Source organism: Mya arenaria, chromosome 15 (genome assembly GCF_026914265.1).
Source record: "Mya arenaria isolate MELC-2E11 chromosome 15, ASM2691426v1".
Classification (NCBI taxonomy): Eukaryota; Metazoa; Mollusca; class Bivalvia; order Myida; family Myidae; genus Mya; species Mya arenaria.
The window spans coordinates 43,459,905-43,480,220 of NC_069136.1; the positions used below are offsets into that span (position 1 = coordinate 43,459,905).

At 32.2% G+C, this 20,316-nt stretch overlaps 1 protein-coding gene across 1 annotated transcript in view; it reads left to right on the forward strand.

The window, feature by feature from the left end:
* LOC128219403 (E3 ubiquitin-protein ligase RNF213-like) overlaps nt 1-20,316 on the forward strand; it is a 47,487-nt gene that overhangs the window by 8,619 nt on the left and 18,552 nt on the right. Inside the window, exons 4-10 of the mRNA XM_052927214.1 lie at nt 243-438; nt 1,242-1,485; nt 2,263-2,415; nt 17,777-18,018; nt 18,193-18,298; nt 18,863-18,973; nt 19,461-19,541. Of these exons, the coding sequence (XP_052783174.1) occupies nt 243-438; nt 1,242-1,485; nt 2,263-2,415; nt 17,777-18,018; nt 18,193-18,298; nt 18,863-18,973; nt 19,461-19,541 (1,133 nt within the window). The remainder of the gene's footprint in view (nt 1-242; nt 439-1,241; nt 1,486-2,262; nt 2,416-17,776; nt 18,019-18,192; nt 18,299-18,862; nt 18,974-19,460; nt 19,542-20,316) is intronic.

Genomic DNA, 20,316 nt, shown 5'->3' on the forward strand with positions numbered 1-20,316 from the left:
GATACACAGCGAAGCATTTATTGTCTATTGTTTGCTGATCAGATGAACTACGATGCAACTGAGAATGCCTCACAACTGCTGCAAAAATATCAGACTTATGATAAATGTACAGATGCGTATCTGTTTTATAACATTCAATAGTAGATAGTTCAACTTATAACATAAAATGTGTGTATATGAGCATTTCACTATAAAAAAATTTATAAAAAAGTACCGTTGTTATATTTGCTTTTCAATTGCAGATAACAAAGAGTTTCAACTAGTTATCATTTGTGAAGCAAGGAACGAATTTGAATCAACTTTTGTTTCAAGTCTTGAAAAGTGCAAGCGGACGTTAAATATAGACTTGAACAGAGTGAGGGAATATGTTTCAACAAATTTAAGAATCAGCAACTTCAAAGGATACAAGGACTTCGCCGGAAACATTGATTTTGAAGAGTAAGAGTTATGTATATGTTAAGAAGGATTGGAATTATACGTGGTATTCTGTTATTGTATAAATACTTCATCAGGCAAACTTGTTTTTATCCAGTTAATTCAGCGTCTTGTTATCTAGTTGTATGGCAATGTGCAATATCAAAACTCGTTTGGATAGCAACGCAACCATGCATACACAAGTACACTAAGGAAAAGCTCACCTGGTGTCTTAAAGTCGGTGCTAGGTTGCACCTTCCATTTCTATCAACATAAATATTTCAATTGTTAGAAGCTTTTAATAAATCGACACTTGCACACGTTGGTACTACATAATATTGTTAGAAGCCGAAGTATTAGAGTGGCTTAGCGGACTCATATACTCAACTGCTGACTTATAACTGACACCGAACGTAACATCTACATGCATGCTTTCTTTATGACACATTTTTCTTTGAAAAAATACATTAATGCTGCAATAAAATCATAGGGTCTTCACTACTTAGAACGGGATTTACAAGATCATTGAGTCGAATCCGTTAGTTTGTCTCCAGAAGTTGTGTAAACTCGTATTTACATGTTTTCTATCTTCATGTTTAAAGGTGTAAATAATGTCATCAATGCATACTTACTGTTTATATTCACCAGTGTTTATAATACTTTTAATGATTTAATCTTTCGAGGAAAGACTTGGTTGCAAGGTATATTCATTTAAGCCATGTAAATATTTTTATTTCTACCTCATATATGTACAGTTTGTTTTGCGTTTAAGTTAAATGGATACTTCAATTGGAGACTTCCTAACTTATTGTTTTGTATAATTACAGGTCATCTGTTAGGATTGTGACGTCAAGAAACCCGGGTATGGGCAAGTCGTTGTATATTCAACGGAAATCTGAAGAGTTTCGAACTAAATTCCAAAAACGTGAAAATATCAAAACAGATATTATCACTATAAGAGCGTGTGGAAAGACTGTTGACATAAAAACAGTTGTGGAACAATTGCTGAAAATTCCCATGAACCCCAAAATGAAATCGTCAATATTTTTTCACATTGACATTCCGCCAGAGGTGAACATGTGTTTATTTGAAGAAGAATAGCTATTTATGTCCCTATTGTTATATTGTAAATTAACCATTATAGCATCCAACCGTTTTAGCCAAAACCATCCTTTGAACGCTTCAAGTATAAGTTAAGGTTTCGGATATGTTTAAAAACCTGAAACATACAACATGAGTTCATATCCATAATTGGTAAAAAAACGTGCAGTTTAGGTTCATTTATTTACAGAAATTACCGATGAAAAAAATATAAGATACATATTTGAAAAAATACGCGATAAAGAAAATGCATCATAATCAAACTTGTTTTCTATTTAATGGCCAAGTTGTCTTCTTAACCAATTTATCTGTTATAGCTAATATATTAAATTAGGGTGAAGCACATCAAACAGAAAAGATCTTTTAATTCCAAAGATTCAACTCTCCTCAGTTTTGAGCGTGTAACCCCCTCCGCTTTTGTGTACTGAATAATTAATCATGTGTTACACGAGTACTGCGTAACAAATAATAAAACACGTTTTAAAAAGAGTATGCAATCCGAATTATGACAAATTTTAAGACACTGCGTCCTTGAGTCCAGAGTTTTCCTTTAATCCTTTATTCCAAGCTGAAACCGTCAGACCAAAAATAGAGTAAAACACTTATGTATATAAATAATTAAAACAAACAGTGTTCAAGGGTTTGGATAATGAAAAAAATCTAATTTTGTTTGTGCCTAAAAAAGGGGACTACAAGAGGTACTGCATATAAAGTTGACAATGTGTTTAATTTCTCTTTTCATCGTAGGTCGACAGAGGGATCGACCACCTACTTTTCAACCTAACCATGCTGAATACATTAACTGATGAGAATGGTTACGTTTGGCGAAGGTCTGTCAGCGACATGTACTTCATAGAAGCAATGGCGTTTAAGCAGTGGGAGGAGTCCGGGTCGGCAGAGGTAAGGCAATTCGGATTGCTAAAAGATCAACAATGCGTATGCAAGTTTTGAACAATATAATTATGACACATAGTTTGGACTATTTGAAAATACCCACAGTGCGGCTCGCACATTTTCGCAATATGATTTTGTTGTCGTAAATATATGTTTAAAAAATTTGAGTCCTGGATGATGAAGCACTGTGGCTGCGACTATTTCATTTACAAATGAAATCTGTATCTGGCCGTAAAATACTTGGTGTTAATTTATTAGTAAAAATGATGTTTTTGTTTCATGCTTCAATGCCTTCGAATGTTGCTTCCAATGAGGCTTATATTTTATATATCCGATGTATAATAATATGTATTTTGCTCTCGGTTAACATTTTTTTCCTTTGTTGTTTTTGTTTATCCACGTGTTTTGTTTAAATACCTGGAAGTAAACAATATCATGTGACCGAAAGAAAAAGTAATCAAACGAAGCATAAGGTCAACATCCACTATTATTTATTTTTGTGATATTTTCACTAGTAACTTAGTTATTACACATCTTTTAGGCAATTAAACCATAATGTGCCACTAGTCAAATAACCATTTTGTAAATGCAATGTACATGTATGTGTCTGTTCGTCTTTGTGTTATTTGCATAGTATTTTGTTGAAATGTTTGATCAGGGGTCATATTGACCTATTTCAAACACATCATCTGTATATACTTTTTCGATGAATAAACGTTCTTCTTCTATGTTAATTTTTGCACTTACATTGTGTTGATAAATGTTAGGACACGTGTAATGTAAGGCAACGGGTAAACCGATTGATATCACCAGGGTGTTCTTACTTAGTTTTCACTGACCGTGCCAAAATGTTTTCATGACTTTTAACAGGAAAACACGAGGAAAGTCCTTTATTGTGTTTTCATTCATGTTAATTTTTAGCAAGCATAAGCCATGTGTCGTTTCTGACATTTTTATTGCTAAACACATTTTAAAATATATATTTTGATGCAAGAGTTTAGTGCAACAACAATTTAAGTGCAACACAAACTAGTTCTACAAGAAAAAAGTTCACCAACATTTGCACAATACCTAATTGTTGAGTTTGTTTCTAAATAGGACAAAGATGCAACACGATCTACCGCCATGTATGGTTTGCTTCCAAAGACTATTTGCAGATCGCCGGAGGAATCAATAACCGTTTTTCAGAAAAAGGAAACGGCTGTCGAAGGTAAGGTTTGGTGCCTTGCGTATATTTTTTTTTAATTTGTCGAATTGGTTTTGGAGCGCCTACCGAATTAAAAGTAAAATACATTTCTGCCATCTAGTCAACACAAGAGCGGACGATATATGATAATAATGAAAGTGTCCAACAATATTAACTGTATTTGTTCAATTTAAATGTTATTTTACGGAAAGACAAACGTGCAGTACTTTAAGTTAAATTATATTGCTAATCTCTTTTACATGTATGTCAATGGTTTTTATTACGTGACCCCTTTATCACTGGACGTAGTTAAAGATAAATGTATGACAGTCCAAACCGGAGTGCAGCTTACTTGAAAGAAACGAGGCGCGACACATGATATATGAAGTTTCACACCGTATAGGAAAACAAAACATTTAAAACAAGCAAATTTCACCATCATATTGTATTTTTATTGCACAGTTGGTAAGATTCGCTAGAACATGTACAGATGTCAAGATTTCAGCTCTCGCAGCAAACATATGACGCAAAGACTTTTAAAACAGGGTTTCAGATATCATAAATTAAGGAAAACTTTCTCAAAATGTGTAAATTGTCATTATGATATTAAATCAAAGTGCAATAGGAGTCTTAAATCGCTGATTGCTAATATAATTGCTCATTCGCGTTTAATGGTTTGAAAGAAAAGTCGTAAAATTAAATTTTCATCAGCTCATTAAAATGTTTCCAGCAGGTAGTTGGGCATATAGACTCAATGAATTGCTCGGATTTTATTTAAACCGTGGATATAACGGCAATACTTTGAAGAGTACTTGCCTTCTTGTTTTTGATGATGAATTCCTCATACAAAAAATAAGGTTGAATATAGCGTCCTTACATTACTAAACTTCAGTGCTTTGATTTTAATATGAAGATTTTGCTGATTTGTGTTATCTTTAAACCGTTTTTGGCTTGCTAGGAATGTTCCAGCGTGTGACGTCTCTTTCTTTAAAAAAAATTCTTGTGTAACCATTTGGAAGAAAAGTTTAGCAAATACATGTCGTGTTTTAATCCCCCGCCACCGAGTGGGGAGGGGATTATAGGAATGCACTTCGTCCGTCTGTCAGTCCGTCCGTCCGACAGTCTGTATGTCCGTAACATTTCGTGTCCGGGCTATAACTTACTTATGCATTGATGGATTACAATATTACTTGGTAAAATTGTTGTCCTCATTGAGACGATGTGCACTATCCTTGACGGGGTCCATACATTAAAGGTCAAGGTCACAAGAGACATTTAAAGGTCAGAGTACACATGCTCGTTGTAGCGTAACACTACGGAGACTTCTCTAATTGTCCACTTAAACTTGTTAGAACTCTTTAGAAGTTATTAAACAACAATGGTTTCAATGTTCATTCTTTATTTTAAACGTTCTTTCTAAATAGTATTATACAGTTCTAAATACAATATAACGTTCTAATCTCATCCCAAAAACCTAACTCAAGTCCAGGCAAACAGGACTCAACCCCGAGTTAACCTGGCCCTCTCTGCATCACATAGAAAATGATCCAACTTGAATACAATGAATATGAGGCAAATGTGACAGCTTAACAACCCAAAGCGCATTTGTACCAAGTCGGCTGTCAACCACTTCCGCATTCATTGACAATCAAATATGCCCTATAATTACTGAACATTCAGTATGAAGAAAATATCCATTTAATAAAAGCAAATATATCATAAAAATAACGTAAATAATATTATTATGTTACATCGTATCTGCACTATAACTTAATCATGCATTTATGGATTACCATATTACTTGGTACAAATGTTGTCCTCATTGAGACATGTGCAGTGACCTTGACCCGGGTCCATACCACAAAGTCACACGAGACATTTAAATGTCAGAGTACACATGCTCCTGTCCGCGCTATAACTTGCTTATGCATTGATGGATTACTTTATTACTTGGTACAAATGTTGTTCTCATTGCGACGATGTGCAGTGACCTTGACCCGGGTCCATACCTCAAAGAGCAAGTCCACATCTGACATTTAAATGTCAGAGTACACATGCTCGTGTCCGCTCCATAACTTATTTAAGCATTGGATTACCATGTTACTTGTTACAAATGTTGTCCTCATTGAGACGATGTGCAGTGACCTTGACCCGGGTCCATACCTCAAAGGTAAAGGTCACACGAGACATTTGAAGGTCAGAGTACACATGCTCGTGTCTGCGCTATAACTTACTTATGCATTAATGGATTACCATATATTTTGGTACAAATGTTGTCCTCAATGAGATGATGTGCAGTGACCTTGACCCGGGTCCATACCACAATGGTCAAGGTCACATCTGACATCTAAAGGTCATAGTACACATGCTTGTGTCTGCGCTATAACTTGCTTATGCATTGATTGATTGCCATATAACTTGGTACAAATGGTGTCCTCATTGAGTGACCCACTATTTGGAAACTCGATGTGACAACATAAACATTTCTCCTGGATCTCATCAATTTCATTATGTAAGTATTTATTGTTTAAGTATTTCATCTAGCATCTTCTACAATCGAACAACTTGTATATCCTATATTCCCACTCTTGACCAGTGGTTATGTACAATTTTGGTCAGATTCAACGTACCAGTCAGGTTGCGAGATAAACTGGCGGGCGATATAGCCGTCCTTTGGACTGCATTGTTATTGTTGATAATGTTTTCTTTGTTTGTTCCCAGTTTTGATACAATAATTATTTTAATTATGAAACTCTATGATCACAGTTTTAAACCTTTTATTTACTTAGGCGGTCTGATATTCCTAGTTTCAAACAATAAGTGCATCGTATCTTTCAAAAGGTTTTTGCATTAGGTACTATGAATTGTATTCCTTCTTCTGAAGATAGAGTTGGGATCTCTAGTCATTTAAGTACTTGTGGTTTACCTTTTAGTTTATTATTGTTTGTTTTATTATTAAGTATCATCAAGTTAATGCATACTTTGATAAGAATTACATTCAAGGTTTTTATTTTAATCTGGATGGTTGGGGTAAGAGTGAGGTTTGTGCACGTAAACTGGTTTAAACCCCCAGTACATTTACATTATACTGACCGTTCGTTGGCGGTACCTAACAATCATTGATAAACACACCTAGTTGTTTTATATAGTACATATGAATAGTATATATGCACTGTGTTGTTTGTGGAGTTTTGTGTTGTTGTTCCATATGTGTTCTATGTCTTTGGCATTTACCCTGTGCCATTAAACGGGATTTATGTTTAAACGTTTAGATTCTGAGCTTGTTTCTGTAGTTTTTCATATAAATATTTCCGTACAAAATTTAGTGACACTAATAGTGATACGATTAGCTCTATCATATTCAGCAAAATCATAGTTCTTTGGAAGGAAACATTTAATTAGTTCATTTATTGAAGGAAAATAACTCTAGTGTTACTAATCAAGGCAGAACGTCTGTTTGCCCCAACACATAATTGTTATAGATATTTAATATCATTATAATAGCATTCAGTTTTCTTGATAACAAATAAAAAATCTAAGCTTTTTCAATAGTTAGAGGCTACAACGCATTTAAAGGGGCTGTACTCCGTATGATGAAAAAGCGAAAAATAAAATTGTCGAAAACTGACATAAATTTGGTATCGATGTGTACAATGCATTGAAACTTACAAACTGAAGTACCACATAGTTTACAATTACTTTATTTTCGCATTTTTTTTTGGTATTTTTCCATTACAAAAGATTACTAGGGATGTCTACCTAGTAGAATTCATTCCTTATGCGTGATTGGCTAGTCGATGTTATCACGTGATATAACCAAATTAGGTATATGCCTGAAAAATTCCACCCTTTAAGAGTAGGCCTTCGTAGCACAGTGGATACAACACTCGACTGCAACTTTTGCGACCCCGGTTCAAACCCGGTCTCCGACTAGATTTTTTTTTATATTTTGGTATTTTTTGCTCACCAGAGCACTTTAAAGGTGAACTATTGTGATAAGTCTTTGTCCGGCGTCTGTCGGTCCGTCCGTCCGTCAACAATTGCTTAAAAACTTCTCCTCTGAAACTACTAGGATAAATTCAATCAAACTTCACAGGAAACTTCCTTGGGTGACCATCTATAAAAATACAACAAGGGGTCACGATTGATCATTAACAACAACAGCAACAAAAACAAAATGGCTAACTTCCTATTTTGCTTTAAAAAAAAACCTTCTCTAAAACTACCAGTCCAAATTCAATTAAACTTTACAGAAAGGTTCCTTGGGTGACCCTCTACAAAAATACACCAAAGGTCATGATTGATCAACAAAAACAACAACAACAAAATGGCCAAAATCTGATAGTTATGTAAAGTCTACTCTTGAAGCAAGGGCAGCAAGTCTTGCTATATGGTCTCCCTTTTTGTTGGAGATTCCACCACTTTGAATTTTTAGTAACAATTTAGATTTTAAATTTTATAAAGTCTTCAACATAGTCACAAGGTAATTATTGTTCATTTTTTCGGTTCATTGATTCAAATAATTATTATACACTTTATTCTTTAGAAGAAATTTCATATTTACTTAATAATAGATTTAATAATCAGACTTTTCTATTGAACTTCATATAGATTATTCTATGCTACAATCTTATATTGTGAGTGGATAGTGAATAAGCCTTTATGCATTTAAAGAATAAAATGATTTTGAACATGTGAAGGAAGGTGATGTTCACATAGATGGAAGAAGCAACGATATTAGTGGAAGGTGCTGAATGTGTTCTGATATTCGATTATTAGAGCTTAAGGCAGTTTATTGATTTTATAGGATGGTGCACTGTTTGTTGTTTGTGTATCTATACTAAAAGTTATTTCAGTGTGCAAGCAATTTAACATAGTTTGTTTTGTCAGTGTGCAGGCAATTAAACGAAGTCCTGTGTGTGGGCAGGCAATTGAAAAAAGTCCTGTCAGTATGCAGGCAGCTGAGAACAGTCCTGTCAGTGTGCCAGTATCTGTACCAAGTGCTGTCAGTGTGCAGTCAATTATCAAGTCCTGTCATAGTGAAGGCAACTGAACAAAATCCTGTCAGTGTGCAGATATGAGAATCAAATTCAATCATCAAGTCCTGACAGTGTGCAGGTAACTGAACGAAATCCTGTCAGTGTGCAGTCAATCACCAAGTCCTGTCAGTGTGCAGGAGACTGTGACAAGTCCTGTCAGTGATTATCCAGGAAACATGTTTGATCAGTATGTTTTTCAATATTCTTTGAGAACAAATATCAAGCTTTATTGATTACAAAGGTTAAACTCTTTTACAGAGTTGAGCGATTTAGGGCCAATATGGCCCTCTTGTTTTACAATTGTGACATCAAAGAGTAAAACATTTTATTAAATAATTGTCCTGAGATTCGTTACAGAAAAAAAAAAATTGGTGCCAATCTGGTGTACAGTCCCTTTAAATCTACACGTTTTATAAAAAAGGCTCTGGACGGATTTATTCAAGTTTGTTTAACATAATTAAGACCAATAATTATGTCCTGATGCAGGCGAAACTCACACACACACACCCATCACAGAACCATACCAATACTTAGTATTACTCCATAAGAGTGTCATTAATTGTTGTCTATAAATTACATTTTTGTAATTAAAAATCTCTTTTAGAACTGGCCAATCGGAACATAACTTACGCCTGTATAATCGCGCTGTAGTAATCCACATTTTAAATTAGTTATATGCACTCAATTTCTGTTCATTAGTAATATAAAAATGTAATCCGAAAAGACATTTAAACCTTGAGCATTAATCGAGGGACAATACCTCTTGTGTTACTGAACCGATATAGATTCATAGTGTATGTGCTTCACAGCAGCGTAGTTATAAAAACTCATTGAACAAAACCCCGTCAAATAATGTGAAAAGCTATAAATGTGTTGATGGACATTAAGCTTTCTTTATTGATTAAAGGGCAATATATATTTTGTTAAGCCAAACTTGTTCGTGTTCCACCACAATGTGGTTAGACACACTCCATGTAAGTTTAAAGCTTTACTTCTTTTTGTTACATTGTAATGGTACCAAGCAGATATATTCAAGTTTTCACTTATTGAAGGACTTAAAAGATACAGAGGACATTTGTTTAGTTCATTAGGAGCCACGAGTAAACATATTTTTTGCCAATAATCACTGGAAAAATAAAATACGATCTTTGGATGAAAGCAACAAATTTCCTATTATTCTAAGATTAACTGTGGAAAATTATTTTTCTAAATATCGTCTTTAAGGAAAACTCCTTTGCTACGTGAAACGTATTCTGTAGTCGTAGACTGTCATTCTTACGCCGGATTACGGAGAAAAATATTATTTTTAACGTTTCTTAATTACTCGTGCATGCAAACATTTCATAAACATTCATCAATTAAGGTTTATAAATGCATTAATGTTCCGAAAAACAAAGCTAATACAAATTAAGTTTAACAGGGCATAAAAACATGTACCAATTTACGCTGGTCGCTATCTACTGAATGAACTAAAAAAAAAATCAAGCATGTTAACAAATCATATGGGGATTAAGATTGGATTTTTTGCAAGTTTAAAAGTTCATGATACATTTGTATTCAGTCACACTCGCTGTCAGAGATTAGTCAAATTCGCTTGGAGTCGAGTCGTTTTCGAGATTAAGAGCACATTTCATTGTTGACATTTGAGGTGTGGAGGTGTTGATTATTAATGGTGGGGTAATCTAATTTATTGATCAGTTAATTGTTGTTTGAGTTTTTCCGAAAGTTCGTATTACTGCAGTGTGACAGCAGTGTTAAATGATATTAAATATATGATTTTATAATAATGTTGTGTTCGAGCATTTGTTTTGCATTTTGTAATTATTTTGAACGAAAGCAAATGTTCGAGAATTCAGTTTTAAGAAAAAAGGACTACCATATTCCTTACAAACAGTATATTATTTATTTCCAAAACATGTTCTTTATTTAAAACATAGGCAATTTTGTTATAATATAAAAAATATGCTGCTTCAAAAGTGCGGTACTCAGTTTTCATCATAGGAAAGTAACCAGCGTTCATTTAAAATGTGATTGATATGTTTACTCCTTAGTTTGCAGATAACATTGATGTTTCCACTATTGATATCTTAGTGACAAAACTCCATAATTTATTTCACCAAAAAGCGTTAAGGAATAATTTAAAAACAAAAACAATACAAAATCTGTGCTTCTTAATTTGGCACAGTTGGTCAGTTACTGAATGGGTTCAAAGTAATGGACCACTGTTTTTACCTTTTCTTAAATGCCAAAAGCTGATATAACCGATATAGTTCTAGGCAGTCAAAACACTATTCTAAGTATTCCCAATACTTATGAATTATTCATCTAACAGATACACAACCAACGCCAGTATTTTAAAGAAATCTGAGCCGACATATTGATGTTTCCCAAACCTCGTTTAAATGTTAACATTATTAATTTGGCTTCTTATCCAACAAACTAATAAGTTATAGAGTGTACCGTGGACAACATGAATGGGATTGTTATATGGTGGGGGATTTTTCTGCTTTGATATTACAACCATTGCTTAGCGGTTGAGTTCGACATCATTTCATTTGGTTTGATGTTACAGGGTATATGTGTTTAAACTTATGTTTTTGACGTACACTATAGCGAAAGCTACGATGTTATATGCTCAAGACAAATGAGTATTCCTCGTTTTATACTTCGTATATATAAGTAAATGTGTCGTTATATTTTTTGTCATAAGGTTACAAAAAATCGGACCAGTTGTTTGATGGGGAGTTGTATGCGTCGGAATTATACCAAAGGCCAACACAAAACCTATTACATGAATTGCACCAACACATTCAGGGCACGAAGAAAGGCAAAGCCGACCGGTTCACCCAACAACGCGAATGTCTAGAGACACTCATGAGGTGCTGTTTATGACGGTTTACGATTAGTCATATAAATGCAATTACCTTGATAAAAATGATTTATTTCTTATTTTAATGGAAATAGTGTTTACATTAATCTGTCTTTATATATATATTTATTCAGTTATTGTGGTATAACAAGTCCTTCTTGGATGGAATTAAGACATTTCGTTGGATTTTTAAACATTCAACTTGAAGATTACGAGCACAATGCATTCGTCAAACAAGAGGAAATGCTACCTGGGTTTGCACAATTTGTGTTGCAGTGTTTGATACAGATGTCAAAGGTATTTCACATTGCATTCCAATATGCGATATTTTCCCGAAGATGTTTTTTTTTAATTTACTGAGGGTCGAAAGCCCGAAGCACATCATATAGGCTCGAGGGAGATTATCGCCTAAAGACAAGTATTATCAACCATAAACGTGTTTATACATATGCGAGTTCTTACCATTCATGTTGTTTTATCTTAATTCATTTTGTTTTATGAAAATATACTAAAATGAAACATAAAATTTCCTATATGTTTCAAGTTAGTTATTCAGATTAAAACGCATTTATATCACAAAATTTTTTAACCTGTCGTGTTAAATGTATACATATTCCATACTGGATTTCGGTTTAAACCGAGTTAATAATTAAAACTCATTCATGTTAGACTGTATTTTTTAATATTTGTGTTTCCAATCGATATTTTCTAAAACAAAATTAAAAATATTGTAATCTTAAACGTCGTTCACAGATAATGAAAATGTAATTATAATATAAGAATAAAATTAAAAATGTCCGCCGCTCGCGGAATCCATTCTGTAAACATGAATTGAAACTTGCCGTATAAAACGAGATTACTTCTAAATACAGTGTGTGTGTATACCACTTGACAAATTGCGTCATTAATGCTACGCCGGAAGGCAATATTTTGCTTCGATTAAAGACTTTAAACAAAGATAACTTTCTTATTTCTTCACCATGTCGCTTACGGAGCCACGCCTTCGATCTTTTACCAGACTTTGATTGAGCGTGTAATTTCTGAAAACACTTCGACAAACCTTTTCACAATACGACCGTCTGACGGAGCACTGTCAAAAACATTATTTTGGAAACAGGTCGAAGTGTTTGATGAAACTAATCACCTATTCAAACTCCGGTAATAACACGACGGCGTGGCTCTTTAAACAGTATACACTTCTCTTTTTATATATTTAAAATGTTGTTGTAAAAGAAAGTCATCTTTGATTTTAGTCTTTATTTTAAACAAAGTGTTGCCTTCTGTCGTAACATATTACACGTGGTGTATACACACTGTGAATAGTAGACATGTTGCAAAACACTACCTGTACAATTACGTGTACGAGTGTAGTCATTTTATGTGCACTACCTTATTGCTGTATGTGTTTAAAATACAAGGTCAAAATGGCATGTACAATAGCAGGAGGAAAATGGTGTATATGATAACAACTAGTCAACAAGTAAAGGTTTACAGAAAAAAGACGAATTTTCATTAAAACCGTAAAAAGTTGCATAATGGTTTGCAGTCGACTTTTTCTCGGTTGTGAATGAACTTTCCCTGCTTGAAGTATATATTGACCTTACGGTTACGTATTCTACGAAATGGAAGTTTATTGATGCATGTTTTGTTAAAATAAATGAGCACAATATTTCTTTCTCTGCAGGTTTTTTTCTTGTTTCTCCACAACTATTTTCTTGCATTCATTGCACATATTTAAATGCATTTCGTAGTTAATTATTTGGTAACTATACTATTTATATGAACATTATATCATATTTTACTTTCAGGATTTCTCAACACGTTCGTTGGAAATAAGTGAAAAATCCCCAGATTCGAAAGTAGACAAATCTCTCGGATTAACATACGCGATGAAAAGAAAATGGGAAAATAGGTATCGTTTTAATCGTTTTATTTTAGACAAGAAGTATAATATATGCTTCCTGTAAACATATGTTGCCAATCAATAAGATATAGTGAAGTTTATATTATTGAAAATATTTTCATTTGCTCGCTTCACTCTTCTTATCCGTATTATAATGTCAAATAAACTTCGCAATCACATGGAACATTCACTATGTCCAGTACTCGATGGCGATATGACGGTGGAAGTGGCATGAAATACATGACAATTTAAACAAAAATCAATTACTATTGGGTCTAATATTACAATTAAAATAGAACATACTTTATGCTCGACGTAATGTGTTGGCATTTATATAGTGATTGAAATATGTTATGTCGTTTGTATAAAAGGTACCCTTTTACATAACAAAAAGGCTAATTTAAATTTTAGGCTGTACTTCAGACTGCATTTTAACACATATCCTTAAACTTCCTGATTGTTTGAAATAAAATGCTTAAAAAGTAGAGGTTTTTATAGAAAAAAAATAACAATGACTTTTTTTCTGGTCTTCCGCTTATTGGTTATACATAATTATACTTTCTAGGTAGAATATGTTTTTAATTATGCCTTTGTTTTGATAGACATGTAATTGTAATTGCAAAGAGTGTTACATTCTGATGTTTCTGGATGTCTCTCTTTGCCTCTTAAGATTCTTTTCTTATTTTGGTTTCAAAACATCTGTCTAGATCCTATAGACATATATGATAATAAAGGACGAAGCAAACATTTAAAACTCTTACAATATTACGACTGTATCTACTGAGGAATGTAATAAGCTTAAATAGTTTTGATCCTTTGTTATGTCTATGAAACATATTCACCTGTACTTCAATCGTTTATTTGTTAAACACAGTTTATCGCGTGTCTGTTATGCAACCTTTAAGAAACAAAACTATTTAGGAACACCTCTTATCAAAAGACCAAATATCAAACGCCCACAAAAATCATTATTACACATGTCATTTCGTATATGTGTTAGATGTATGATGAACGATCCAAAATAATGTAGAATTTTAAAACTATGCACATACTCGTCTAAAAGGCACTTTAACTTGTAATGCATATCAAAGTGTAATGCTTTCACTTTACGTTGAGCAAGTTAAGGAACGTTTCGTTACCAATTTTAGTAACAGATAGTTAAATACATAGGTTTCAAAAGGCGTTGTGAAGGTTCATTTTGGTGTTTTTCAATTTCAGAAAATTAGCAATACCTTCCTTTAGATTAGGTCAGATCTTAGTTCAATAAACAAAAGGTACCAATAAAAGTACGCTTTAAGCGCTATTCAAATTGCCATCTAAAGTAAAGTAAATATGATATTGATTAATTTGTTGGTTTACATATCAAGAATTTCAAATCTAGGCAATATTCTTTTCTATAAACAAATTTTTAAAATGTTTCTTCAATCATGTTTGTATATTTATCCCTTTATCAACTGTAAATTACCAATGACGTGAGGATTGACCGCAAGTGGTCTTTAGTCCTTTCTCAACAAACATGGATTATATCAAGTTTATTTATCCAAATGACCGAAAGTATGGATTAACCTTTTCTGAAATAGTCGAAGTTTCAAGCATTTTCATTTTGTATTTGTGTTTTTAATTATATACATATTTTCAAACATAATCCCATTTAATATGCGTTACTTTCGTGATTTAAACGTCTACCTCTAAGTCCCTGTATATAATTTTATTCTCAATTTTATCAGTCTATTATATAAGGATTATGATTCACTGTTATGAATATTACCATACCGGAGTATTTAGAATGTGCATTTTATTGAAAGGTAAACTTATTTTGAATAATCCTTTGTATGTGCACATACTTTTGCATTATAAATATATAAAATATGTATATTGGAAACCTTTAAACGTTATGTAAAGCGTTCGTGTTGTTTTCGTTTCAGTCCCCACCCGTTCCTATTTTTCAATAGGGATGGGCAATCGTTTTCTTTTCTTGGGTTTTATATAGACAAGGACACAATGGATTTGATGGATGCCAAAACAAAACAAGTCCTTCAAAAACGTATTATGCGAAAACAACTTTATTATGCATTGCAAAAAAATGGAGTTCCCCTTATAGAAAACTTTGATGCCTTGTCCAGGTAATTTTGAATTTATTTCAACCACCAACAATATTTGATTTGATCTCAAAGTTACTTAGTGTTAAATAATAAATTTTAGCTAGATTGTGACAAAAGCTGCTAGAATCAGTTTATGAGTAGAAACCAGTATTTTTGCATAAAATGACCGTTTTCGGTATGTGATTGATGTTTGTTGATGAACTGAAACCGGGCATTAAAGGTAGAGAAGGAGTATAATTCGGTAATTTCACGTGCTGTTTATTACCGATATTTTGGTTTTACATATCCGTATCCATGCTCAGTATTTACCTGACATATGGATGACACGATTCCAATAGTTGTTCCCCTTATTTCATATTCCAACAGCCAGAACTTAAAACTGAAACGCTTATGAAAACAATTCATTTCACAAATAATAAATGAAGACATTTTAACATGTCGTTTAAAGTTTTTCGTGGTCTGCTGACACAACAAAAACAATAACAAATTAATCAATTATCAATTCATATATATACGCAATGTTTTCAAAGATATTCGAAGATGTTGCGTTCATCGGAAAATATTCGCAAGTGCAGAAAATCCGTTCATGAAATGAATGTATGTAACGCTATTTTGTAATTTATTCTGTACCATTTTTAAAAAATTGACACAACGTTTGTAACACACGCAGCCTGTTCCAAGTCCACCAAATATATTAATGTTGAGTCTTAAAATTGTTAAATTTAAGATAAGGCGTAATGTGTTGATGTGCTTCATGTATCAGATTGAATTGCTTCAAAAGAACACACAATAAAATGGACCTAAACATTGACTAACTGCAAACGTTAATGAAAATAGGATGAATGTATTTACTTAAAGACAAATGAGAATATATATATATATATATATATAATATATATTATTATTATGAATATATATATATATATATATATATATATATATATATATATATATATATATATATATATATATATTTATTTATTTATTTATTTATTTATTTATTTATTTATTTATATATATATATATATATATATATATATATATATATATATATATATATATATATATATATATATATATATATATATATATAATATATATATGTATATATATATATATATATATATATGTAAAAAAGCAAATTAAAACAAAATTTAGGTATAATTATATATATTATTATTATTAATATAAATATATATATATATATATAAATATATATATATATATATATATATATATATATATATATATATATATATATATATATATATATATATTTATATATATATATATATTTATATATATATATATATTTATATTAATAATAATAATATATATAATTATACCCAAATTTTGTTATTCCACCTAATCATTTACTATTATTTACTTCAAACAAATTATCTCTGCCTAAAGCAAATTCAGCAGTTACTAGAAGGATTTAAATTAATCCATAGAATTTTAAGTATTCGGTATTATCTTGAATTTATTTCAACGAAATGTATCCGAAGCCTAAAAGAAATTGCAGAAATAAAATCAATGTTAGTGATAGGTAAGAATTTTGAATACGAATTACAGTTAATGGAGTAAAGATGCAATGTGTGTATCATATTATGCGTTATTAGGAGCTAGGCAAATTCTACGAAGGAATATTTTATCAGAAAAAGGCATTTAACAGAAAAGTATTTTGATTATATGGATATATTTATGTGATAAGATATTCTAGACTATCAACAATATCCTGCGGAGAAATGATGATATATTTAGAGGTACAACACCTATTTAATAGACTAATGGAACTAGTGTCATCAATTAATGATTCAATAGATGTGAATATCGTTTTTAGGTAGAAGCAATCAACACAACATCACAATACATAGTCGATTGGAAAGTGTCAAAACTTACGTCACCACTAAACTGAAAACACTTTCGAGTAAATGCATATTTTTTTAGCCAAAATCTGATAAAATCTTCTTTCGAACTTTCGCTGTATTGTATGAAAACATTCATGTATTATGTTGCTATAAAATGAACCTTAAACAGAAGAGATTTTTTGACCTTTCAAACAATAGGAACTACAGAGACAGTCCAGTGTTTTAAGATTTTAAGCCCATTCTTCCACTCTCGGGGTTCCTTAAAGGGCATCTTGTTAAATGGGGGTTCACGCTCATGTTTATGTAGTTGTCATTTTTATTTATATGTTCTTTTGCTGCTCAAACAATGACTCAAAATCGATATCTCTGAAACAAACTATGTATACATGTTAACAAGGTACACGGAGGAACAACGAGGAATCAGATCGAGAAAAAGGTACATGAAGCTGTCAAAATTACGAAGGAAAATGTTGCAAAGTACGGAACTAAAATGTTCACAGTTCTTTTCTTTGACGAAGCGAATGCAACAGAAGCAGTCGGACTGATTAAGGAGATTCTTTGTGACAAGACCATTGCAGGATTGCCTATAGACGCATGTGAAAATTTCAAAATAGTAGCGGCATGTAACCCATACAGAAAGTAGGTTGCTATGTTCTTTATCAATGATTTCGTTCATTTAAGCATGATTATGAAATCTTCGAATGATAGCTGGTTCAACGTAAATAATGATACAATGCAAAGACTATAGAGAGTATAACAAAATCACATAACCTGTATAATCAAATTAGTTTCTTATACATTATTATTTTACAGGCATAGCAAGGAGATGATTGATCTCCTGCAACAAGATGGCTTAGGGTACAAAGTATCAGCAATGGACACAATCGACAAACTTGGACAGTTGCCGATGAGAGAATTAGTATGAATTGAATTTTTATTATGTCGTTTAAATGATTCACTTTCTTTCGTGATTAGATTATCGGTTAGGAAATACTATTTCATTTTGATTGTGAATGTGTGAATAAAAGCGGATGAGAGTTCAGATTAATATGAAAAATAGGAATACAGTCCGGTGAAATCAGAATAAAAAGACTACCATTCTACGAGCAAAATTATTTAAATTTGGCGTTATGTTTTCCGAGGAATAAATATATGATAAACCGTACAATCCTCGTACATACTGATGGATTTGGGACATTTCATTTTGTAGATTTTATACAATACATAACGTATGTCTAATTCTTTAGCAATGTCACTATTAATCTAATAACCGTTTTGTATCAATCAAATGGAACTCGTACATGTATATTTCAATCTTCCTGGAAGTCATACATATCCCGTCATTTCTTGCGCTATTAGTTATAGCTAACCACAGGACGTATTAGTTTGTTAAAGCTTCTAAGAAAAATGTTAACGAATGTGAAAGCGATGAAAGGAAAAATCGAAACACTAATCAAACACGCTCAATGAACACCATTTACAGGTATACAAAGTTCAACCATTACCAAAAAGTTTGTTGCCGCTGGTTTGGGACTTCGGGCAACTAAACGAAAACGTTGAAAAACTCTATATATCACAAATGGTCCCGCAGAAGGTACGATAATAGACGATAATACGCAATCCACAATTCTGTTGACGTTAAACTGTTTTCAGTTAATAACGTTTTATATTTATATCTTTTGCTGATGTTGATGATAATTTTTTTATAAAGTTAAGGTTTTCAGACAAGTATGTAACATGTTCCATATAACAAAACAAGACAGCCTACTACTACTACTACTACTACTACTACTACTACTACTACTACGACTACTACTACGACTACTACTACTACTTCTACCACTACTACTACTACTACTACTACTACTACTACTACTACTACTACTACTACTACTACTACTACTACTACTACTACTACTACTACTAGTAGAAGTAGTAGTAGTAGCTACTACTACTACTAGTAGTAGTATTTGACTGGAAAAACGGATAATTGGACATCAATCATGTTTAATCAAAGTAGTTCTTTAATGTTCAAATCAACTTTGATAACGTGAACAATCCTACCCAATTTCACTTTGCAGCTCGCATTTCTTGCGGATGAAGAAATCAGGCTAGTCAGCATTATACTCACAAAATCACAAGCATTTATGAGGATTCAGGAGGTTATTTTTTATTATAAATAGCGGAATAAGTACATGCTGTGCATTATGAAAGACGGTGTTCTTGTTTTACGATTTGATTGTTGCTAATATACTTAATATCGTATAATAGCGTTGTATTTCTTGTTTAGTGTGTGTTTATGCTTAATCGTCTTTAAAAATGATTTTAGTAACATATGTTACAAGTGTGCATGTTATTGTAGATTCTATCGTTTTATTGAAAAATGAGCATTCTGAAATCAGCAAAAATATAAATTAACGCAATATATTCCAGGATGAATGCAGTTTTGTGTCACTCAAAAATGTTGAAAGGGTACTAGCTGTCATGTCCTGGTTTTATTGGATAGGCAATACAGCTTTTACACCAACGAGCAAAGAATCGTCGATCTTTGCAAAAATGGATGATAAAAAAGGGAAAGGGAAATTACTTAGACCGGTAGTAGTTTTAAAATTGCTTTGTTAAAACAGGATATCGTTTATAAATAAACTGGATGCAAAAAATAGGAATAGTTTTTCGTTTCTAATATCTATTCCGCGTTTGATGGCAAATATTGTTGTTTTTTAATTTGTGTAAAATCTTCTTTTGCATGATTTAATCATTGCTCAATAAAACACGTTAAGTACAAAAGCCTATTTGAAATAATGCTTGTCAAATAATTGAACCTGAAAAGCCAATACGTTGTCCGTTTTGGCCCTTAATATGAAAATTAGTTTTAATAATATAACAAATATATGATAAAAAATTTAAAACAGATAATAAAAACAACTGTAGAATAGA